This window comes from Engraulis encrasicolus, chromosome 13 (assembly GCF_034702125.1).
Source record: "Engraulis encrasicolus isolate BLACKSEA-1 chromosome 13, IST_EnEncr_1.0, whole genome shotgun sequence".
In the NCBI taxonomy this organism is placed as follows: Eukaryota; Metazoa; Chordata; class Actinopteri; order Clupeiformes; family Engraulidae; genus Engraulis; species Engraulis encrasicolus.
Genome location: NC_085869.1, coordinates 16,725,544 through 16,750,543, shown reverse-complemented (window position 1 = coordinate 16,750,543; position 25,000 = coordinate 16,725,544). Strand labels below are relative to the sequence as shown.

General features: G+C 47.0%; 1 protein-coding gene across 1 annotated transcript in view; it reads right to left on the bottom strand.

Annotated features, from left to right (window-relative positions):
* Window positions 1-353: 353 nt before the first annotated feature.
* The window catches only part of LOC134460750 (E3 ubiquitin-protein ligase SH3RF3-like), a 154,767-nt gene continuing 130,120 nt past the window's right edge, over window positions 354-25,000 (bottom strand). The window contains exons 6-10 of the mRNA XM_063213277.1: window positions 24,431-24,601; window positions 20,112-20,410; window positions 14,781-15,115; window positions 8,957-9,324; window positions 354-683 (exon numbers count right to left, since the gene is read on the bottom strand). Coding sequence (XP_063069347.1) covers window positions 515-683; window positions 8,957-9,324; window positions 14,781-15,115; window positions 20,112-20,410; window positions 24,431-24,601 — 1,342 coding nt within the window. The 3' untranslated portion in view covers window positions 354-514. The remainder of the gene's footprint in view (window positions 684-8,956; window positions 9,325-14,780; window positions 15,116-20,111; window positions 20,411-24,430; window positions 24,602-25,000) is intronic.

Genomic DNA, 25,000 nt, shown 5'->3' with positions numbered 1-25,000 from the left:
CAAGATGAGTGTCTTAGCGTTTAAATGCAACGTATCTCGTGTTTTTATGTGCTTCACAGGCTGAGATATTTTTATTAGGTTTTTATAAGCACCATTTCCCAAAAAGGGCTTAGGCATTTAGCACCCATTTCTGCTGGTGCTTCAGGCATCGATGGGTTACGGCAGCAGGGCAAGCTACGTTTTTACTACGTTTAACTGGCTGCAATGTTTTACAGTGCAGCAAACGTGCAGCTCCACCAGCACCACTGCAATGTGAGACTGGTGAAGCCAGGGCTGAACTGGCCATCTGGCATACAGGGCATTTTCCCGGTGGGCCAACAGTCCTCAGGGGCCGATATTGTTGTTGTTGTTGTTGTTGTTGTTGTTATTTTCATGGGGCTTGGCCCACAAAATTAGAGGGGGAGGCCCATTGCTCCATCATCAATATAGACAGTGGAGTTGTCATTCAGTCCCAGTCCAGCCCTGGGTGAAGCTGCTGATTTGCTGATTCCCTTGAAGGTCTTCCAGAAGACTCTCAGAAGATCTCCACAAAGCTCCCAGGGAAGAGGCCGGTGCGGCCCGTGCGCTGCAGAGTGCCTTTGTACCAGCCGTCCTCCCGCTTCTTGTGCACAAACACGATGTCGCCCTCCTTCAGCTCGATCTCGGCCTCGCTCTGGGGAGGGTAGGGCACCACCACTCTGTACCTGTAGAGACGGAGAGAGAAGGAGAGGGAGGGGGGAGAGAAAGGGTAAGAGAAAGACTGACATTTAAAATCCCTTTATTGAACCATTGCATGGTCTATACGTCCACAAAAATGGTCACCACACCCCCCAAACCACCACCCACCCACCCTAACCCATTAAAATCAACCCATTACCAATGGAAAACCACCAGTACTGACTGACCATAATCCCCTTGTCCACGCACCACTTCTTTGCAAACGTATCAGTATTCCCTGTGACCTGATAGTAAGCGTATTCAACCATAATCCTAGACTCAAGTAGTGCTTTAAACACTTTTTACCTGATCCCCCACATTCCCCTCCTCTTCAAGCTTGTTGCAGAAAGAGAAAGAGAACGAGAGAGAGAGAGAGAGGGAGAGAGAAAGGGAGAGAGAGAGAGAGATCAGAAGGACAGTCATGGTAAGCTACGACTTCAGGCACCTCACCGCACCTGGACAACAGAGGCTCCAAAACAGGAAGTCTCCAGCAAGTGATCTGCGCTGCATACATATGCATGAAAGAGCCCACATGAAATGGGGCCGACCGAGACCGAGAGGCTCCTCCACTTACAGGTTTGAACAGGAGAGGCCGGGCCAGGCTGGCGGGGCTGGCGGATGGGCTGTGCCTTCGCCTTGACAACGGAAACACACAGGCCCCCCTTTGATGAGCAAGGATTTATGGGCCATGTCTGCAGGCGCAGACATGAAAGCTCCCTTGTTTTGAGGAGTGGTGGAGTGGAGGTAAACCCAGACAGGCAGCAGCGCCCGGAGAAGACGCTTGGTTTCCACAACTCCTGGCTCGCTGGATCATGGGATCATAGGATGGTGGCTGTCTACGTGATGATGGTGGTTGCCTCACTCACTTCTCACTGTCTTAAGGGCCAAATGGTTTTGGATTGCGTCAGATTGTGTTGTGCCTCTTTTCCACTGCCAGTTTTCTGGTAGGCCTACAGCGCAACTCAGACGGCACTTTTTGCTTTACAATTCAGCTGTGTCGTGCCTATTCTAAAGGCAACAGGTGGCGGCCAAGTCACACTGTGTCAAGCTGTAGGCCTATCAGAAAACCGGCAGTGAAAAAGAGCCTTTGGTGTTTATGCGTGTTTTTGTAATTGTCTGAGTGTATGCGCCTCTGTGTACATGCCTGCGCGTGTTTGTGAACGTGTGCGCGCGCGCGCGTGTGTGTGTGTATGTGTGCATGCGTGTGTGTGTGTGTGTGTGTGTGTGTGTGTGTGTGTGTGTGTGTGTGTGTGTGTGTGTGTGTGTGTGTGTGTGTGTGTGTGTGTGTGTGTGTGTGTGTGTGTGTGTGTGTGTGTGTGCGTGGATGTGATTCAGTCACTGCCTCTCACCCCTCATATGGGTCATTGAAAGGCCTCTGGGCCTGCAGGTTGTTGAACAACCTTCTATTTTTACGAGTAAGTTGATTCTGAAAGTCAGAATAAAAACGGTGGAAGTGTGTGGATGTGCCATTAGCTGCTTATAGTATATTTAGCATTTCCACTAATGGCAGAGTGTAAAATAAAAAAATTGACTTGACGACAAGCACTAATTTTCCAGTGAGAGCACTTATTAGTAATGACGCTTTGCATCATACAGTAGTTAATGTGTCCTGCTGTAATTGTAAAGTGCCTTCTCCTTCAATAGCCTGAATGTTAATATCAAAAGGTATTGTACATTCACAAGGAGATGAAAGCTCATGATGACAATTATAGCTATCCTCGGAAAGCCTTTTTAAATTTTATTTGATTTTATATACCTACAGTCCCAGGGGAACAAACAGGTTTGACTGTGTGCTTTCAAGCATCGATTTTCCTGAAACACTGCATGGATTTTACTGCTGTAATCATCCGCAAACGTGTCCGCCGCTACGTTTTCAAAAATGGTAGCAATATTGTTTTCTGCACGGCCCTAAGCTCAGTTTGACGCCGCCGTTTTGGAGGGCCGAAGAAAATCGATGGACGGTTTTGACTGAGGCTGTGAATCATGGGGCCTTGATGGGAGGGGCAATAATGGCACAAGTGTGTGTGTGTGTGTGTGTGTGTGTGTGTGTGTGTGTGTGTGTGTGTGTGTGTGTGTGTGTGTGTGTGTGTGTGTGGTAAGGGGAAGGCGTGTGTGTGTGTACATGCGTGCATGTGTGCATGGCAGGGGGAAGGCATGTGTGTGTGTGTGTGTGTGTGTGTGTGTGTGTGTGTGCGTGTGTGTGTGTGTGTGTGTGTGTGTGTGTATGTGTGTGTACATGCGTGCATGGTAGGGATAAGGCGTGTGTGTGTGTGTGTGTGTACATAGTAGGGATAAGGCATGTGTGTGTGTGTGTGTGTGTGTACATGCGTGCATGGTAGGGGGAAGGCATGTGTGTGTGTGTGTGTGTGTGTGTACATGCGTGCATGGTAGGGGGAAAGCGTGTGTGTGTGTGTGTGTGTGTACATGCGTGCATAGGGGGAAGGCGTGTGTGTGTGTGTACATGCGTGCATGGTAGGGGGAAGGCGTGTGTGTGTGTGTGTGTGTGTGTGTGTGTGTGTGTGTGTGTGTGTGTGTGTGTGTGTGTGTGTGTGTGTGTGTGTGTGTGTGTGTGTGTGTGTGTGTGTGTGTGTACATGCGTGCATGGTAGGGGGAAGGCGTGTGTGTGTGTGTGTGTGTGTGTGTGTGTGTGTGCGTGCATGTGGGTGTGTGTGTGTGTGTGTGTGTGTGTGTGTGTACATGTGTGCATGGTAGGGGGAAGGCATGTGTGTGTGTGCACGTACAGTTCATGCAGGCCTGCATGTGCACATGCATGTGAGTATGGTGGGGGGAAGGAACGTCTGTGTGTGTGTGTGTGTGTGTGTGTGAAAGCGGGTCAGGAGTCGAACCGGCAACCTTTGGGCTACAAGTCTGACACCCTAACCGCTGACCCATGACTTCCCTGTGTGCATGAGTATAGTTGGGGGAAGGCTAGTGCGTAGCATGATGGTGTGGGTGGTTCTCTGCAAAGCTGTCAGGGCTCATCAACCCAGAAAATATGGGTTCATTTGCACTGCGCTGAGGCCAGGGCTGTGACCTAGTGGTTAAGGAGATGGGCTTTAGATCAGAGGGTTGCCTGTTCAAATACCACCCTTCCACTCACTTTCTCACTCTATGGTTTGAGGTGCCCTTGAGCAAGTTACCTAACCCCGCATTGCTCCAGGGACTGTAAACAACTAACCTGGCTCTCACGATGGTTGTCATGAAGTTTAACGAAGATGCACGAAGCACGAAGGGTCTGTGTGAGAGCCAGGCTAGTAAACAACACCCTGTACTGAAAAAAAACCAAGTCGCTTTGGATAAAAGTGAAATGTAATGTGTGGCCTCCCACTGACACCTCAGTGAAGAGAGGTGTGGGGCATGAGTGGTTCTCCATGGAGGTGGATCAGGGCCTGGCCTGCAAGCTTTTTTATACCCTTATTTCTGACAGGACAGTGCAGGAGAGACAGGAAATTAGTATGGAGAGAGAGAGAGAGAGAGAGAGAGAGAGAGACGGAGAAGGACAGGCAAATGACCCGAGCTGGAATTGAACCTGGGTCGCCAGTGTGCTACCCCAGTGCCCTACACTCTTTAGACATCCTGAGATGACATCTATCAGACAGGCTTGTACGAAATTCCGAATTGAATGAATTTGAATTCAAAGTAATGCCATAATACGAACACTAGGTGGTGTCATTACCTTGAATTTCTTTGAATTTAAGCTACACCACCCATTGGCCCTCATTTATCAAACTTGTGCAGAAACCATCGCACAAATGAGCGCAGATCTTGTCGTACGACGAGGCTCGCGTGAGATTTACTAAACATGTGTACGTCTCCAATCTCATCGTAAGTGCGAGCGGCTGTTGATAAATCCAGCGTCTGAAAACCATCGTAATTAGAATAATCACACCTTCTCTAAACTGGCGGGAAGGAGACCGCACCCCCGAGTTTGCGACACGGAGAGACGCAAACCGGCTAAAACATCCACCTTTCTGGTTGATTGACAGCTTGAAATTAGGCTTTACGCGAGGTAGACAACAAAATAACACGTGGAAATAATCAACAGCAGTAGTCAACAGTGTTTCGGTTCTCTATATGGAAGGGGTAGAGATTGATTTCCAAATAATGATGGTTAGTCTACAATGAAATGTTTGATTGACTACAGTAGACATAATGAAGATATTTTTTAATGAATATTATTTAAATATTTAAATATATGAAAATTAAATATGATGATATTTTGTAAACGAGGTCAAGAAAAGGGTCCTACGTGAAACTGGCCAACAAACAGTGCCCAAACAATTTGTTGGGGAAGGAGAGTTGTACATGTCCAGTGCGCTGTCCTTCACGCGCTCATGTGCGCCCTGCTTCTCTCCAGTGCTCCAGTCCTTCGACCGGATAGCCCTTTTACCACCTATGGAGTGGACGACTATAAAATGTTATAGGACACACACGTGTCAGGTGTAGCCTATATTCGGATATAGTTGTGTGCGATCAAACGTCAAAACTCAACCGGGAGATTATTAGGCTACTGTCTGTAGGCTATTGATTGATGTGCGCATGAACTCCCAGCTGTTAAAAAGAAGGGACGTCGGTCATTGATCCCACGACTGAAGGCACATTCCAATACGCGGCTGTAGGCCTATATTGCACAAATATTCACACATCACGTCAAATCACAAATGAGAAGTCTCTTGTTCATATGCCAAATTAACGCAGCGCTCCCAGGAAGGGTGCACCAATTCAAACAGGTAGACGTTGGCTTATAGCCAAAATATACAATGTAAAAACATTTTGTAATTATGTAGGCCACATATTTATGATAATGAGTTGTTGCGCTACAACTGCTGATCAAGTTGGTGATCATAGTCATCTCAAGTCCAACTTGAAATCAGCGTACACCGTCTGAGAGCAGTCGTAGGATTTCATCTTTCCTGCGCTTACGATGAGATTTGATAAATACCAACTGGTCGTAGAAAACGAACGTACGCACGACGTACGTATGATTCTCGTCGTACGCTGCTTTGATAAATGAGGGCCATTGAGAGTACATAGAACACCACCTAGTGTTCATATTATGGCATTACTTTGAATTCAAATTCATTCAATTCGGAATTTCGTACAAGCCTGCTATCAGAGGTGAGATCCACACATACAGACATGTGTGGTGCGGTAACACTGTGTTGTTGCAAACCTTTCATTGATGTTCCTGACATGAAAGGCTAAAGTCAACAGGAGGAGAGACGATATGGAATATGCCAAAAAAAAAAAAGCAGCGGCCTTATCTTGCCTTGCTTCGTGCAGAAGTCTGTTTTTTTTTGCAGTGTCTTCTGGTTGCAGGAGATCTAAGAAAGCAGCTGACAGGGCAGCTATGAAGGCAACAGCATTGACAAATAGCACCACTGTGGGCTATGAGGCAGCTGGGGTGACTGAGGTTGTTTTCTAGGCTGACACTAAGGAGCCCTAGGCTAGGCTATTGCCAGGCTAACTCACAAGGCCCCATCCGTGATATGGGTGTAATTTTGCAGAGTCCATGTGGGGGCACCATTCAATAATGTAAGGATGGGAGGAATGTAAGGATGTACAAGCTACGCACCACCAGATAACTAACCTCGCCTTACTTAACCATCTGTGAGCTTACACGTCACGAAATGATTACGATGGCATGGTACAGTACGGCCATGCTATCAGATTTTTTTTGCATATGTAATCCTTCAAATGGCAAACAATATTGTGTATACTGTATGTACTTGCTTTAAAAAAACAATAGCTTCAGCTTTCTCAAACCCTTGAGCTCTCTCTCAAACACACACAACCGCACGCACGCACGCACGCACCCGCGCGCACACACACACACACACACACACACACACACACACACACACACACACACACACACACACACACACACACACACACACACACACACACACACACACACACACACACACACACACACACACACACACACACACACACACACACACACAGGAACTCACATTAAACCGTCTGGTTGTTTACAACAATAGTATCTACCAATGCAATTTTGATTGATTTTGTCTAGCCGCGGCTGCCTTCTTCATAGTATATAACAACATTATCAACCACAGATCTGGATGCTGTGTAGTCCAAAGACAGGTATGAAATTGTAAGTGTTCACACTCTCTCAGGAAGAAGGAGCCTGATAAAAGTAGTACGCAATTGGCCTACATACAAAACTGCAACACAGTCATTAAAAAAGTTATCAAAAGTCATCAAAAAACTTTTCTGCTACCCCCCTCTCTCTGTATGTCATTTCTCTCTCTTTATCTGAGTCTATCTCCCTGTCAGTTTATGGTTTATGCATCTCTCTGCCGCAAAGCAGTCAGCAAAATCTAATGTTGTCTGAATAATGAATATAAATGATGGAGCATAATAGTGCCAGTCTCTCTCCTCTTCCTCTTCTTCTTCCTCCTCCGCTGTAATAGTGCCAGTCTCCTCTCCTCTCTTCCTCTTCTTCATCCTCCACTGTCTGTCCTTGTGATGCAGAATTCTGGGATCCGTCGGCACTTACAGTAAAGGCCCATCCGGCCCACTATGTTCTGCCGCCCTCACACCACCTCTGTGTAAGGTTGCAAACTGGACAAAAATACAGGACATTTCATTTGTCTTTCTTGGATGCAATTTCCTGCATTTTAACCAAATTGTGTCCCGTTTCACCTCAATACAGAGGCGTAATTTGATTTCTAAATACGGGAGAATTCCGTATTTCAAGGGACGTTTGGCAACCCCACCTCTGTGCCAAGCCCCACCTGCCCTCCTCATCATAGGGCTGTGGTCTTTCGACATGTGTGCCGAAGGCCATCATGCTCTAGCTTGCAACTCAGAGCTCGAACCCACAACCTACCAGTCGCAGCAACCCATCAGCATGGAAACACAGATGTGAAACCACTGTACAAATGGTCTAGGTTGATTGCTGCAGTATGAAGCCTCAGGAGGAAGGTTAACTAATGTTTGCAGACAAATTCTGCTGGTTGGCATCCATATTTAAACAGACAAACTGACACAAATGACTGAACTTTCTCAAACTGTATCATCAATGTAATGGGTTAAAAAAAAAAAAACACAGCCGTGCATATCGTTGATGCTAGAGTAGCAGCAGTACAGTCGGAAGACTCAAAATGGCTCATGTTCGCCTTCACTCATCACTTCGAATTCGCTCCACATCTCTAGGTCTGTCTCTCTCCCTGCTTACTACTATCCCTCTCCTTTCCTGTTGTTAGGCCTAACTGCTCAGGGATGATCATCAGTGTCAGTCTGCTCCTCGTCAAGTGAAGGTCTGCCATCTCGGGCCTCTCGTGACTCACATCACATTGCTCCAGGCTTATCTGAGTGGAACACATCGCTCATGAATCATGGATGTATGTAGACTAGAGTGGTTTCAGTCGTTTCATTCATGGGCAGCGTGTCATTCACTCGTGTGTGTGTGTATATATCACACATCTTTCTGTCTGGGGTCATTATCATTTAAGCGATCTTGATAATAGGCAAGCTGCAACCTCTATAATTAAGCAGATATTAGCCTCTAGTGAACTTCACTATTCGCACAGGCAGCTCTGATTAAAACGAGCTTGTGGTCAGGTCCACACTTTTTATATTGAGAGAGAGAGAGAGAGAGAGAGAGAGAGAGAGAGAGAGAGAGAGAGAGAGAGAGCGAGAGAGAGAGAGAGAGAGAGAGAGAGAGCGATAGCGAGAGAGCCCGATAGGCAGGATCTGTCATACCTACTGTTGATAGCTCTGTGTTCTATCCGCAATACAATATATGCTGAACCATTTGTTCCTCCTTTAACATCAACCTATGTTTACCTACCTGTGCTCTTGCAACGTTACAATGCATATAAAAACATATTATATAATTAGTTGTAGTGCTGCTGTGAGAATTGTCATTATTAGTGTTACAATTTAGATTTTGAATTCACTTGAATGAAATGGACAGTTTCATGTACACAAATAAATGTGTTACACCGAAGAAAGATTAACTATTTAATGAACACCAAAAGGACTGATTTTGGCAAGACAAAAGTTTTGTCGATCAATCTTAGCTGTTGCACCAACAACATGGATAGGCGACAAAACGTAAGGAAACAACTTTATGTATGTATAAAAAATTGAGATCTGGAAGGTGACTGTGCTGTCATAGAGCTAGAACTGAGAGACTGAGAAGGAGCTTCTTTCCTCATGCCATTTGCTTATACTGCCGCTATTTATTTATATATTATTATTTTCATCCTTGAATCCTTACCTCTCCCGAGACAGGGGCTTGGGCTCGGGCCGTATGGCCAGGAGGGAGGAGCAGGGCTGGCGGGTCGGCGGCGAGACGGAGAAGTTCAGGTCTAGCGATCCGGACTTCCTGTGCAGCGGCTCGATGCCGATGGCCCCGCCCCCGTGCATCTCGCTCTCGATGGGGCAGGAGCCCGCGCGGCCGTGGCTGCCCACCGGGAGCAGGTCGGGGGCACAGCCCATGGCACCGGCCAGCAGGGCCTCGGAAGCGGCCGCCGCGGGGGAGGAGTGGGCCTCGTGCGTGGGGGACACGGAGGGGGGCGAACGGGACTTCTTTTTGGCTGCCGCGCCTGAGAGCAACTTGAGCAGACCCCCTCCTTTCTTCTCTTTCTGTGGGTAAGGGGAAGACAAGACACAGAGAGAGGGTGTTTAAGGAGGGAAAACAACAAAACACAAGATGCCAGCAAATAATAATCCCATCTTATTTTTTTTCCTGTGAGATTTCCACATCCTTTCATCATCAAAGTGCCTAGGTCAGAAGCTTGTTGTGTTGTTTTGTGTTCTGTGCCGTCTTCATGTTCAGCATGAGATGCGTGGGCGTGCCTGCACAGCACGGTTATCAGTCACACAGTTGTTGGCTGTATCAGAGGAGCTGCTAAGCCGAGCTAAGCGCTCCTAAGAGGGTGTTGAAGTCGTGGGCAGCTGAAGTTCACCGCTGAGCCACCTGGGGGCATGAGATAGGAGGCTTTGAGTCATCAAGCCTCGGAGCTGCTGCTTCTCTGCTCTGACTGACTCACTCACAACACGAGAACGTGAAAAAAGAGGGGGTGGGGGTGGGGATTGATTGAAATGTGAAAAAGATAACAGATATTGATCGAGGGGTGGGGGTTGGGGGGGGCAGGTTGCAGACAAACACAACATGTACTGCTGAGGGTCAAGGAGGTGAGAGGAGGTGAGAGAGCGAAAGCCTGCAGTGATGTTCAGCAGACCAGAGATAGAGGCATGACATCATTCTGCCATCGTCGTAGCCATGCAAGAGCCAGGAGTTTCTTCACACAATGTCTGGTGGTTCCTCAGGCTTCAACAGTTCCTTTCCTAGTGGAGGACTGTGCTGTTGGCTGTGATTAACCATAGACATGAATGCATGTTCTATGAGACCAACACTGAGCCTTGTTTGTTCAGGTCAGAGTGGCGTCTAGTCTGACAGTGAGCCAGGGGTGGCTGTCTACATCACTGCTCATGTACCAGCCTGATCAGAAGAGGCTCAGTAGTCATATACACACATACAAACAGTCCTGGACTGGGATCAAAAAACAGCCTGGGCATTTTTGGCATAGACCAGCTTTTTCTAAGATATTATGATAATCTCAGTCCACTGTCTACATTAAGGATATGCCAATGGACCACTCGATCGAAATTGAGGTCTGGTCTCTAAGGGGAAAAAAAGCAATAAAACAACAGCATCGTCGGCCCCTTGAGGACTGTCGGCCCACCGGGAAAATGCCCCGTATGCCAGATTACCAGCCCAGCCCTGCATACAAAACAGTACCTTATGAGAGCTGTCTGATGGGGAGTCTTTTGTTAGGAACTTGGCAGACGACCATTTTGTCACAAAGAAACAAGGAGATCATTTTACAATTAGACAAGACTATGGCAGCCTTTTCAGTCTTATCATCATTTCGTCTTTACACATTTTTAATTTCCTCTCCTCACATGTTCTTGCACATTTTGAGTAATGTTGTTCAGTCACGATACATTCAAAGTCAACATGGTAACAATTATCCAAAGAGGAGAGCATGTTGTCAATGTATTTTTCGTCATAGATTTATTACACCAGTCAAAACCTGAAACAATTACACCCCTGTACCTGTGCATTTATCAGTTGCAAAGCATGGCTATCATTAATACAAACTGACATTTTTTAAACAATGTGGCAAAATTGGGGAGGAGGACTGTGAGGTTTGCAATCGCATCAGGATCTTTCATCAGCCATTGTACTTGGTATTAATTCACCTCTACATTTTGAAAGGAAAGTAATTTCACTGTTAAGATACACCCGAGTCCTTTGACATAATTAAGATAAAACAAAAGGATTTACTGTGTATTTTCTGTATCTTTTGTTTTAAATCTCTCTCTATATCTCATCTACTCTTACCTCTTTCTCCCCTTGTGAATATACTATATGTATAGAGAGAGAAAAAGATTTTCCTCTATAATGGCATCAGCACGCATGCGTCTGTTCTCAGAAGGAATTGGAGCCAATTAACACTGAATAATCAACAGTGAGACATCTGTCAGACTGCGAGAACAGGAGGCTGCGCTTCCACTCGACATGTGTGAGCCCCTCGCCTGCTCACCTAGCTTCCCTTCCCTTCCCATCCCCCAGTCCCCTCGTCTCCAGCACACCCTATCAAACCCCTCAATCTCACCTCAAACCCTCGCCGCCACCCCCCAATACATCACATCACGTCACCTGCACTCATGGCCGCTGACAGCTTTGGCCGGGCCCAAGACAAAGGCATCTGAAAGGGCCCCCCACCCACCCAATACATACAATTTAATGAGAACCCAATTCTGGGCCCCTTCTTATCCCCCTGGGTCCGGGACAACGTACCCCTTTGCCCCCCCCCGCCACCAAAGTCAGCTTCCCTGCCTCTCGTCTCCAGACCATCCTCTCAAACCGCCACAATCTCACCTCAACCCCTCCCAAACAACCCCCCCCCCCATCAGTGCATCCTAGTCTCCTGCAGACCACCCTCTTACCCCCACCTCATCTCACCTCTACTACCCCCCCATCCCATCTCAGTCTCCTGCACTCCCCTCATGTCCTCCATCTCCTCTGGGGGGGGATTAACGGTCGGCACACAACGACACCTTTTCTTTCTTGCCATGTATAGCCAGGATGTGCCAGACGCATGCTAAAGCGTAGAAGCCAGGCAGGCACACTAGGGGACAGATGGCAATGGCTGGACTGGCCATCTGGCATAGCGGCCATTTCCCATTGGGCCCCGCACCCTCGTGGGCCCCTATTTTCAGAAATGTAAAAAACATATATATACTGTATATATATTTTTTACATGTCTGAAAATAGGGGCTCACAAGGGTGCGGGGCCCACTGGGGAGTCAGTTCTGTGCCACTAATTATGAGGGGCCCCTTTAAGACAAAAGTGCCCGGGCCCTCTTTCTCTCCCAGGCCAGCCCTGCAGATGGCAATGGGAAGAAGTGGGTAGTTTTGGGCAAGACGAAGCCCAGCAGTCAGTCAGCCAGCCAGCCAGAGAGCCAGTCAGCCAAGCCAGCCAAGCTTGGACTATGACAGAAAGGAATGATAATGGTACTTGTCATGCGGCTCAAGAAAACAAGAGTCCCTGCCAAAAGCACAAAGGATCAAAAGGGATTAAATCATATATACATTGTCAGAGAAGCACTTTCCTCCCCTTCCGTCAGCTTCTTTTCATGTTATGTTGTTGTAGTTTTTTATTTCTTTATTTCTTGGAACGAGAGTGCAGAGCGTATCCTAACAGGTGTTGACATCGCTTGCTTACACACTACATTTAGGTAGGAAAAGCTTTGCTGGTTGAAAAGTAGTTTTGTTCATATTTTGACTAACACCTGTTCTCTCCAGAGTGGTCCTCCCCTCTGTGTAATCCAACACTCCAATCCCCCACCCGCCTACCACCCGCACCCCTCGCCTCCCTGTACTTGCACAGTGCATGTACTGCTTGTTCAAACCGCTACAGTGGTTCAATGTCAAACCCCGGCCGGCCGTACAATGCCCTGAGCCTCCATTCCCAGATCCCATTACAGAACCGGGAGGAAGGGCAGGGGTCGTCACGGGCAACCGGAGAACAAAAGAGCCCTCGTAGGCAGCGACGGCTGAGCCACTGCGAAACACGCCGATGAACTGCCGCCGTATAGTATACGCACTGGGGCCTGGAGCTGCAGTCACTTACCTCATACCCTGCGGCGAGAGACTAAACGGCTCAAATTAGCGCTAGACATAACAGTTGTGAAGCACACGTCATTCTCTACTAACTCAGATCGCCCCCATTGTCACAATGACGTGACGGGGACACAAAGAGCCACCATCTGATAAGTCTGAAGCTTTGACACACGGAGCTGTTTTCACTTCCTGAGTTTGGGTTTCATGATGGCTGTAACCCGAATGAGCAATGGGACAGGAGCACAGGACAGCACACATTGAGTGTGGTTTGAGGAGAGATGGCGCTTGCTGCTTCCCACGAACGTTTCAGGCAGAGCCCTTCTTCAAAGAAAAAATTGTAGAGTGCTATCCTTCGCGTCTTTCACTCATTTATGGTTTGATTGAAAGAAAAATGTCTGCACACTTAAATCCCCTTTGTGTTCTTTTTAATAATAGACCACGTTTTCGGTCTACTGACCTTCCTCATGGGCCCCTGAGGAAGGTCAGTAGACCGAAAACTTGGCCTATTATTATTTTTCTTTCAATTTTACACAGTTTTTGTTTATGTTTGGCACCTCGAGAGTGCGGTGTGATCCGGTTAAACACTCATTTATGGTTTACCATATGTGGGATTCAGCACCAAATGTGAGAATCATTAGGTGATAGTGTGAGCGCATCTCCTCCACGTTTTGATTTGCTGCTTCCCGACACATGACCTGCCTGTTTTTAGGGCACGCTGCCTCTTTAATGGCACAAGGCACCGATCTATCGGTACTTTGATGTTTTCAAAATGTTTTGCTTTTGGGTGTTTTGATCGGAATATCCACACTATAGTGTTGTCCGTGTCCATTTTGATTGGAATAGCTGCCTCTGCAGCCTTGCATCCTCTGGGATATATTGCTTAAGAAACATGGGATTTGTTTTCCAAGAGGTCATATGGCAGGACTAAGGGTCAGGGTTAATTTGAAAGCTATCCTGGTAGTAAATCTAATGTTCTGGAAACATACAGTTGGAGACATTGTGTAACATACTGTAGTGTAGCTGAATACATGGCTAGACATGAGTAGCTTGTATGCCAGCTGTGAGCATTTAGCAAAAAAACAAATATGTACTGTATATATTACCGAACAATTACAAAGAAGAGATGCATACTGCATTGCATACTAGCCCAGACAAATGAGCAGTAAAGTGCAACAGTCATGAACACTTGGGTCAGTGTGGACCTGCCTTTGTTCTTGTTGGCTGGTAGTGCAGCTAGTTGGAAAAAGCCACCTTGATCAGTTTCTGTGTTATTTTGAGAAGACTGTAAATTGGTTTACTAAATGTTCTTAAAACGGCAGATTATTTAAAGGGACACTGTGCAGGAAATGGTCAAAAAAGGTACTGCAACTATGCTGCTTATTGAAATTGGGCTGCCTATTGCCAAATTTGATCTTTACATGAAAGTAATAAACAATTATTATCTAGTATGGTCCAAATACAGTCATTTTTGCAGCTAAAAATGGCTATTTTTGGAAATTCAAAATGGCGGACCATGGAGAAGATCCCCCTTTTCATGTATGAAAAATGCAATTTTTCCAGTCATAATGAATACTTAGAATTTGATGGTGGTGGTAAGTATTCATGAAAAAGGTAACATTAGTGAATGGGCAGCATGAATGCTGGAAATAAACAATTAAAAATCTCACACAGTGTCCCTTTAAGACAGTGTTGTTTGCTGAGGCTGTGTGGAATCACTTTGACCACCAGACATAAGAAAACGTCCGCTGAAGAGGAGCAGCAGTCCTACCTAAAACTTTGTTTTTTCTTATACTTAAGACATGCAAAAGTTGTCATTTACATGTTTTGATGGTATATCTTCCGTCTTCATCAGAGGGTTTTACTACAACATTAGACATAATGAATACCACACATCTATCAGTCCTACCTTTTCAGCTTTCTTCTCCTCCAGTTTGGGCAGGCTGGCGACGGCTCCCTGGACGTGGCCGTGGCCGTGGGCAGGCGAAGAGGGCTCGCTACCGTTCAGGTGGGCCGCGCTCATGTTGGGGGGCGTGATGGCGGCGGCGGCGGAGGTGAGGCAGATGAGGGAGCGATGAGGGGCGGCGGGGGACAGCGGGCTGCCCTGGAGCGAGTGCTGCGGGGACACCATGGACAGGGGCCGACCGGAGGAGGGGCCAGGGGAGCGAGACGGCGAGCCCTGGGGACGCAGCGGCGAGACGGTAGCCGTGGGACGCTCCGGACTTCCAGCAGGAGGACTGTGGACTGGAAAATGAAAGCAATTAAAGAGACAGTTAATCAAACCATCTGATGCGTTCATAGTTTTTTTCATTGTTATTAAGTGTATGCACACACACGTGCAAAAAAAACATAGACACATCATCAGTTCAACTGGCATATCTTTTTAATCATACCTTGAATGTACGTATATTTGTTAAATAATGCTTGGACATGCAAATTAATTGAGATGAACTGAGAAAAAAAGAGTGAAAGCGAAGAAGACTAATAGAGTGAAGATGGAGAGAAAGAAAAAATAACATAGAGGGACCGACAGACAGAAAAAGAGAGAAATAATACATATATTTTCTTGTTCATTCATCTTGTCATTCCGCCTGATCTTAAAGCATGGTGAAAAAGAGAGAGAGAGGGGGAAGGTTTTTTTTTTGTGATGTAGCCGAGGCCCGACAACCATCACTCGGCTGTGACAGCCTTATCAAGGGGGCGCTAGCTCCGCCATAAGTCTGTCAGGAACATGGTACGGGCAGCCATGCTGATGTGGAGGGAACGTCAAACAGGAAATGAAACCAATATGGAAGACTGGGACAACAAGAGATAGCTCATTCCCCGAACGGCAGCCTCAAGAGATATGGGGGCTTATGTGAAAGCTACACTATCTAACCACGCTTTTAGTGTGACGGAGAACTTCTTCTCAGCCAGTCATGAAGCCTCATCTCTCCAAACAGAGGGCCATTTATAACTCCCTGGCAGCATGATTAAAGTCTCAAAAAAGGAGAGGAAAAAAAGCAAATTAGGGAAGTGTGTCACATTGTGTATCTAGCTGATATGTCACAGAGCGCATACGGTACTAGGCTACACATCTCAATCAAAACCAACCAAACAAAATAAAACAAAACAAAAAAACCTGCTGTTGAACATGATTCCATTGTCATGAATAGCTTCACGTCATCTCTGCTTGTAACGCTGGTTGACTAACGACCCGTTATTCTGTCTGATAAATGTTTATGGACAAGATGGTGGTGGTGATATGATAGCTGCTGAGAAAGTTTGATCACATTTATCATATGGAGCATGGAGAAGTCATAGAGAAGTCATGTGACGTCGTAGATCCATGTAAGCAATGGATTTCTACAAATGCTTGATCACCGTCCCTGTCACATGGTGATGATGAAACAGGGGAGGGCCGGGGGGAGGAATGGGTTGGAATGAGCCCTGTGTCTGTCAAGGTCTATTACACCCTCTCTCTCTCTCTCTCTCTCTCTCTCTCTCTCTCTCTATTAAACTCTCTCTCTCTCTCTCTCTCTCTCTCTCTATTAAACTCTCTCTCTCTCTCTCCCTCTCTCTCTCTCTCTCTCTCTCTCTCCCTCTCTCTTTCTCTTTCCCCCACCCACTCTGTCTCTCCCGTCTGAACGATCACACACACACACACACACACACACACACACACACACACACACACACACACACACACACACACACACACACACACACACACACACACACACACACACAGACACAGACACACACACACACATCTCAGCGTGTGGCTAATTCACCGCTCCCTGATGTTAGACCTTTCGGATGAGCCCTTCAATTAATGCTCACCTCACCTGAGTTTTAAAAGGGAGGGAGGCAGACAGAGAGACCTACAGTATGTTCACAAGTGCTCTGTACTGTACGACTGGCAAAGCTAAAAAGAGGAGACAAGGACAGACGGTGTGTGTGTGTGTAGTGTAGTGTGTGTGTGTGTGTGTGTGTGTGTGTGTGTGTGTGTGTGTGTGTGTGTGTGTGTGTGTGTGTGTGTGTGTGTGTGTGTGTGTGTGTGTGTGTGTGTGTGTGTGTGTGTGTGCGTGCGTGCGTGCGTAGTGTGTGTGTGTCTGTGTGTGTGTGTGTGTGTGTGTGTGTGTGCGTGTATGTGTGTAGTCTAGTGTGTGTGTAGTGTAGTGTGTGTGTGTGTGTGTGTGTGTGTGTGTGTGTGTGTGTGTGTGTGTGTGTGTGTGTGTGTGTGTGTGTGTGTGTGTGCGTGCGTGCGTGCGTAGTGTGTGTGTGTGTGTATGTGTGTGCGTGCGTGCGTGCGTGTGTGCGTGCGTGCGTGTGTGTGACCCTGCGAAGTCTAATGAGCTTCTCGTCTCGCTCTCAAAGTCCTGCTGCAGTCAGGAGCACAACCCACAATTACTGCCAGTGTTCCACAGCAGGTCTCTCATTGCCGCTGACAGCTGATTTCAGCTGTGAAATTCTGTAACAAGTCCAGTGAAGCGCTAACGGAGGCCTGTCGCTGGATTAGCAGCTGGGATGCCCTACAGTACACGAAGGCGAGTCAGATGAACATAGACGAATGAATGGATACTCTGCTACTGATATCACATATTGGCTATACGTTTACATGAGACATCTAATTCCGAATTAACTGACTTTAGATTAATTCTAAATAAAGCTTTGTTCGGCTTTGAAAACGTCATGTAAACACTTAACAATTCGGAATTGAATGAAAGATCAAAGCAAACTCGACGGAACTGTTTAATTTGGAATAATGAATTCGGAATTAAGAATGTCACGTAAACCTAGCCAGTGCCATACAATGATAAAATGATAAAAAAGACAAGACAGCAAAACCACATTAGTAGCGCTTGTTCGAGGATATTGATCTGCTAAATTGCAAATGGATTGATATGAGTGAAGGCTTTCATATACAACTGTGTCGATAATGAAGTGGTTGGCCACAATGACAGATCCCATGACTACGTACCCAAACCACAGAGACATCCAGTGCTACGTTTTACACTGACAGATCCTGTGTTCGCCTTTGCTAGCTAACACCACGCAGGCACATCCTCAACTAGCCTCTGCTGGACACTTGTAAATCCTACTCTATTTCTACACCTGTTTGTAGAGGCAACCTTGTTGGCTTTGACACTTATCCACTGGAGTGTGGACTTGGTAGGTATCTCAGCCTCAGCTCATTAACAAAGCATTACTTGGACAAGAGCATTCCCATGGACCTGCCTGGAGGCGTTTCTCTGCTCGGGAGTTCTACAGTAGCTGTCCAGTCATGTCCCGGGGCAGATTACTGCATGGGCCTACCGGGCCCAGGCCCAGGGGCCCAAGAGTCAAGGGGGCCCTGGAGCTCTAACCTCTATATTTGCATTCTTCTTTTTATCGGGGGCTTTTGTGCCTTTATTTTGATAGGATAGTGAAGCAATGACAGGAAGCGAGTGGGGAGAGAGAGACGGGGAAGGGTCAGCGAAGGACCCAAGTCGGAATCGAACTGGGGTCAGCTGCGTAGCAGACGAGTGCCCTACCATTAGCATTACCATTGCATTAAAATCACACTTTTAACAACTGTATTTTTAAAACCTCTCTTGGTGGACAATCCCCCAAACCCCTGACAATATAGACTCCTGCCCTAAAACCCTGAATCGTTTTATAAACTAGCCATACCCATTGAGGCAGGGGGCTTTCTAGTTGACTGGCCCAGGGGCCACATGGAATCATGATCCGTCCCCTGGTCGAGTCCAGGAAGATCCTAGACTCACTGGACAGAGGAGTGGAGGGGGCGAAAGCCTGCAGACTCAGTCCTCGGGTGACGAGTACAGCACAGTCTCCCATGGCCTACCTTCATGTTCCCAGCCCTAATAGGAAGCAGATGTGTCGAGGGAAACATAGGAGGATGAGGGGGAAGGAGGAGGGGAGAGTGTGTTCTGAGGGCCGTACACCGCCGCTGAACAAACACGCACACCATCCTAGCTGTACAATGTGAATGTGGTGGGCGGCGTGTGGTGTGGTGTGGTGAGAGGGGCCGCTGACAGCTTTGGCTGGGACCAGGACAAAGTCATCTGAAAGGGTCCCCCACACCCAATACATTCAATGTTGATGAGGACCCAATTATGGGCCCCCCATCTCCCTGGGCCTGGGACAACGGACCCCTTTGTCCCCCCTTGTCAGCATCCGTGGTAGTGAGAGGGGGTCTCGGCGCGGCTTGCAGCTTGCAGCGCTGCCTGAGAGGTTATTCTTGGCACCGTCCGTCTGTGCGCTGCGCAGGCTAAAACCCTAGAGGCCACTCTGCTGGATCCTCAAAGGGGAATCACTCACACCACACATCCACGGAAGAAGTAGAGCAGTTGAGAGAGAGCTGATCTCACAGTTTACTGACAGAGTCGAAGGGTCTCATCTGTGAATCAAGAGTCCTGAGCTCTGAGACCGAGCTGCTACAGCTACAGCTACAGTGCAGGGCTCAAGACAATGTGGAGACACACCCGCGCCTGGCCCACAGCAAACGGAGCTCTGCAAAACATACGGCAGAATACATTTGAACACATTCAATGAGGCCAACCTAGCCTACTGATAACGTCAGGTACCATTTTTTTAAAAATACAAGAACTAGCCGTGTTTCTTTGGTATTTTATGGTCAAAGTTGTCTCCGTCTGCATAATTCCTATGTACTTCATGTGTACTTCTGCCGTCCAGCAAAATCGATTACGTGATATTGTGACGTCAATGCAAATGATGGATAGTATACACATGATATGAGCTGCATTTCCAAAATAGTGACAGATTTGTGCTTCTTCTTTTATGAGCTGCATTTCACACACACATACTGTATGGTGATTCATATGGTGAACATTATAAAATCATTATGAATGGATTTTAAAAAAATATTAATACTGAGACTGAGCTGCTGCTACAGCTACAGTGCAGGGCTCAAGACAATGTGGACACGAAGAGGCAGCCAAACACAACCGTAAGACACTGAGGCACTGAGGGAGGCACATAATACATTATTTTATTTTTTCCGGAACCCTGGTCCCCCGGCATAACAGTGCAGTGCCCTACCGTTTCAGCCACGATACTGTAGTGTGAGATGGTGACAGGAAGCGAGAAGGAGAAAAAGATCCGGAAATTACCTCGCGCGGGAACCGAACCCGGGTCCCACGGTGTAACAGTGCAGTGCCCTACCGTTTCAGCCACGGCAGGGCCATATTTATTCCTTTAAAAGGGGCCAGATTCGAGCGAGTGGACTACTCACCCAGCTGCATGGCGGTGCGAGCAGCCTGGCCGACCGACTGTGGGCCGGACATGCGCAGGCAGTTCTTCAGGTGCACGGAGGCCGCCTGGAGCTGCGGCGAGGAGGAGGAGGAGGAAGAGGAGGAAGGGTTGACCAGCGGGGGCGTGGAGCGGGACGAGGAGCCCCCCAGGAGCACGGGGCTGGAGGGGCCGGCCGAACACGAGCCCGAGGAGCCGGCCACCACCTTGGCTGCCTGGGCCTGGGGCTGAGCCGCCGGGCTGGGGAGACACACCCGCGCCTGGCCCACAGCAAACGGAGCTCTGCAAAACATACGGTATAGTATACACATGATATGAGCTGCATTTCCAAAATAGTGTGAGGGATGCGCGCAACATCCAGTAAAACAGGTGCTGGATCAAACAAAGACGCGTAAAAGAGGAAGGAAAAATCTGCACACTGTTGCTGTGTTTAATAAATCTGTGAGCAGCAACAGTGTGCAGATTTGTGCTTCTTCTTTTATGAGCTGCATTTCACACACACATACTGTATGGTGGTTCATATGGCGAACATTATAAAATCATTATGAATGGATTTTAAAAAAATATTGTAAAACTATTGCACTAATGCCTTCCCAGCTGGAAGAGGGCTGACTAGAGCTCCAGTTCAACAGAGCTTCAACATGTCACACACACACAGACAGCCCAGCAGGAAATAACTCCCACCAACTGTCCAATGTCTTCCCCACACCACAAAGCAACATTCCCAACTTCACGGACAGTTCAATGTTCAAAGTTCTTTATTTGCCATTTGTGTATGAACCAGTATTCCAGGCACATAGCAACTATTGCGCAGGCCACCTGAGTCAATAAATAGAAAAATGAAAAACATTTAAAAAACAAGACATCAAAAAAGTGATTCATGGGGAAAAACCCATTAAGTTTGTCAAATATTTTGTTTTGCTATCAGTCTGACTGTGGCGGGGAAGACGATTTTTTTAGTCGAAATACTATCCATTCAACTGTGTCTTTGGTTGTAGGTGCGGTGCTTATGTCTGAGCAGAGAGTTAGCTAGATGTAGTGGATCTTTAAATGATTCGCTCTGCTGTCTTCTGGGCACGCTGCACTTACATAGATAAATGCATTGGACTCTACAGCCACCAAAGCACCATATTTAAAAGTAGTGCGCTTGGAAATGCATTTTCGAGAGGTTGTCTCATCGACAGCACCTCTGTAATCCCTACTTCCTTTGGGCTCCATATTGACTTCCTGTCAGGAGGATAAAATTAGTAGTGGTCGCGTGGACACGTGCGGAGATGTTTGGCTGTTTTAATAACCGCTTCATCAGACCCGTCTTGGCCAGTGGACACAGAGGCGGTGAAGTCAAAGCCTGATTACGAGCATGGATGCAGGACACTAATAATACATCAAAAGTGCATATAAAATGATCAGTGTTGCGCATATGAGAGCATGAAATCATCGTTGTTCTTTCACTAAATGGGCTCAGTCCATTCAGACTTATCAGTTGAGTGTGGAGCATTTCTATTTCCCTATGCAAGACTGGTGAGATGTAGCCTGGTCCTCCTGACCATCCCATAATACTACCATTTAATTTCGTATTCATGGTCTGGAGGTTGTTTTATCTGACGCAATTGCAGGAGGCGGGAAGGGAATTTACGGAAAAATCAGGATGAGTTGTTGAACAAACATGTCTGACGTCTATCTTTGGCGATGTAGGACCGTTTAACAGACACGTCTGACAGAACATCCTACCATAGGATAAAATTACAATGTAGGACCGTTTGTCAGAACACCGCCCAAATCCTACCGCTCAACATTGCTCCACAGTAAACAGTTACCAGGCGTAGTGCGGAGCCAAGTCTCTTGGCGGAAGTACGTAGGATGGTGCGCGAGGCTAGGTGAGATGTGCTCCAAGGATTAAAGTGCTTTCCACACGTCTTTCACAGATCTTGGCCTCTCAAAGCAGGTGAGAATTATAGCGCAGAAATATTTAAGATTATTCCAGACACCCAACAGACACACACAAACCGTAATTTCTATTCAATCAATGTGTCAGGGGAATAGGGAATGAAGCTCTTTCAGTCCTGGTGGTGGCATAAAATAGAATATGGTCCTAGGAAAACCCTGCCGTTGTCTATGTCCAACTGCTGAACAGAACGATGTGGGTGCCACACTCAGACCGCAACACACATCATTCCAGCGGCTATATAAGCAGGTTTCTCAAGCAACTATAGAAGGGAGTTGATTTCTGTTTGTTTAGTGACACAATAGCCAGGCATATAAATCTGTCTCTTGGTGGGAGAAACAATACACTTACACACCAAGCAGAATGAGTATTCTGCCCACTGCCCTGCCCATGCGGCTGTTTATTTGTTTGGCAAGACCCTCGTTTTCTATTCTTGAGTCCAATTGCTGTCTTTGCCTTAAAATACACTTGTTCTAAGACGCAGGCCAAATAAACGCTTGTTCCTTAGCTCAGCCCAAACATATATTACATTTTCTGCCTCAGCCCGTCTGCATTGGTCGTCAGTGTTGCTCAAACTCTGTCAGCAACAATGAATACTGTTCCAGACATGGCTTGAGATATTGCTTGAGCCACAAACAGCTTCTTGACAGGCCAATTGCCATCACTTGAGCAATCTGATGCTACCCTGAAGCTTTTCCAGAATGTGACTGGAACTTGCAGCAGGGCCTCTCTTTCCCTCTCTGTCTCTGTCTCTCTCTCTCACACTAAATCAAATCAAATTAAACGGTGCTTTATTGGCATGAATAAGGAAATCGCTGTTGCCAAAGCAAGTACATATGTGAGGAAAGATAAAATAAAAAATAAAGACAAAGGCTAATAGTAATAATTTTCTTTCTCTCTCTCTCTCTCTCTCTCTGCCCACCTCTCTCTCGCACACACGTATGTGCGCCTGCGCTTCTCTCTCTCTCTCTCTCTCTCTCTCTCTCTCTCTCTCTCTCTCTCTCTCTCTCTCTGTCTCTCTCTCTCTTTCTTTCTCTCTCTCTCTCCTTCCCACCCCACTGCACCTTCCTCCTCACCCCATCTCCATCTCCCGTCTCCTCTGCCGGCCCTTGGAACTTGCAGCTCTCTCTCTTTCTCTCTCTCTCTCTCTCTCTCTCTCTCTCTCTCTCTCTCTCTCTCTCTCTCTCTCTCTCTCTCTCCCCCCCTGCCACCCCACTGCACCTCCCTCCAGTCCTCACCCCATCCCCATCTCCATCTCCCATCTCCTCTGCCACCCCCTTGGCATGTGGCCGCTCCGGAGCAGCTAATTGCCCCCTCTCCTTTGTTAGGCCGCGCCGGCCTGCTGAGATCTGCACACTAGCGTTATGTTAATCAGCCATTACCGCCAGCCCATACATTCTAATCAATGGGCTGGGCTGGCAGGGCAATCTCAGGCTTCCTGTGCTTCCATCAACGTCAGCATTTTATTTCATTTTTTTTGCTCAAGGTTTCAAGCATTTTCTTCCCATTCTTAGCCTTATATTTCAAAGTAATAGATATATAAGCTTCACATGGCCTCAGGCCATTTTCTGCGGAGCAACCTTAGGTCTCCCCAAATGAAAATACTGTACATACTGTATGTACAGTCCTGTAGGATACTACAGTCAATCCAGCGAGGGGTGCCTTCTGATTGGTTGGGCAAGCTTGACACTTATGCATCAAAAACAGCTGCAACTTGGTATGCACACTAGGGCTGTAATGACATACTCAACTCACGATTCGGGTTCATATCATGTGGTTGTTTTCTGAGCCAAATTGTAACAGAACTTTGAAAGGGTGTATCACGATACTGCCTTTTTGCATCACGATACAGTATCGTGTCTCTGCGGATCACAATTTCGCGGTTCGATACAATATCCCAACAGCCGTAATGCACACTACTATCAGCTGGTCAGTGTGAGAACAAGACTTACCTGGACACTTGTGTATCACCCACACAGCTACAACTAGGTACACTAATCCCATTTCAGTTACGGTATAGTGTCGAAACATGTCAGGTAAAAGATAAAACTTGTACATGTCTTAAGTAAAAGAAAAACTCAAATGTGATGTAAACAGTTGGACATAATGAACGTTATACATATAGGTGGTACACTAGTGCCTCTTTTCCACTGGCATTTTTCTGGTAGGCCTACAGCTCGACACAGCACAACTCGGCCGCCACTTTTTGCTTTTTGAATAGGCACGACACAGCTTAATAGTAAAGCAAAAAGTGGCAGCCGAGTCGCCCTTTGTTGAGCTGTAGGCCTACCAGAAAAACACCAGTGGAAAAGAGGCATAATACTACTATGTCAGGTGAGTGTGAAAGTGTCAGTTACCTGGATACGGGGGTGACGTAGTTGCCTGGGAAGACACCGGATGCGCCACTACGGAGTGACGTGCCTTTAAACCAGCCGTCCTGGCACTTCTCCATCACGCGGTACATCTCCCCCTTCCTCAGCTCCAGCTCGTCTGCCTTCTGCGGTTTGTAGGCATACAAGGCCAGATATCTGCCCAAGAGAAATACAAAGGTTGAAGGAGAGGATTGTGCACATCCCAGGAAAGGTGCCAGACAAAGGCTGACTGTAGTTTTCGGACTGAGAAGTCCACACACTTAAAATTCTTTTTGTTGTCTTTTATTATATCATGGCTAGATTTCGGGTTTTTTTACGTCAACTATCTTCATCAGAGAAGACTGTCGAAGTCGAAACGTAATCTAGGCATGAAATAATAAAAGACAACAAAAAGCATTTTAAGTGTGTGGACTTCTCACTCCGAAAACAATAGAAAGACAATAACAAGAGGTGAATTCGGAGGACTTCCGGCTTGAGCATGTGAGACAGAAAAACTGTATTGAGACAGCAAAACCCTGTATTATTATTTACGTTTCAGAGCATGATATTTTACTG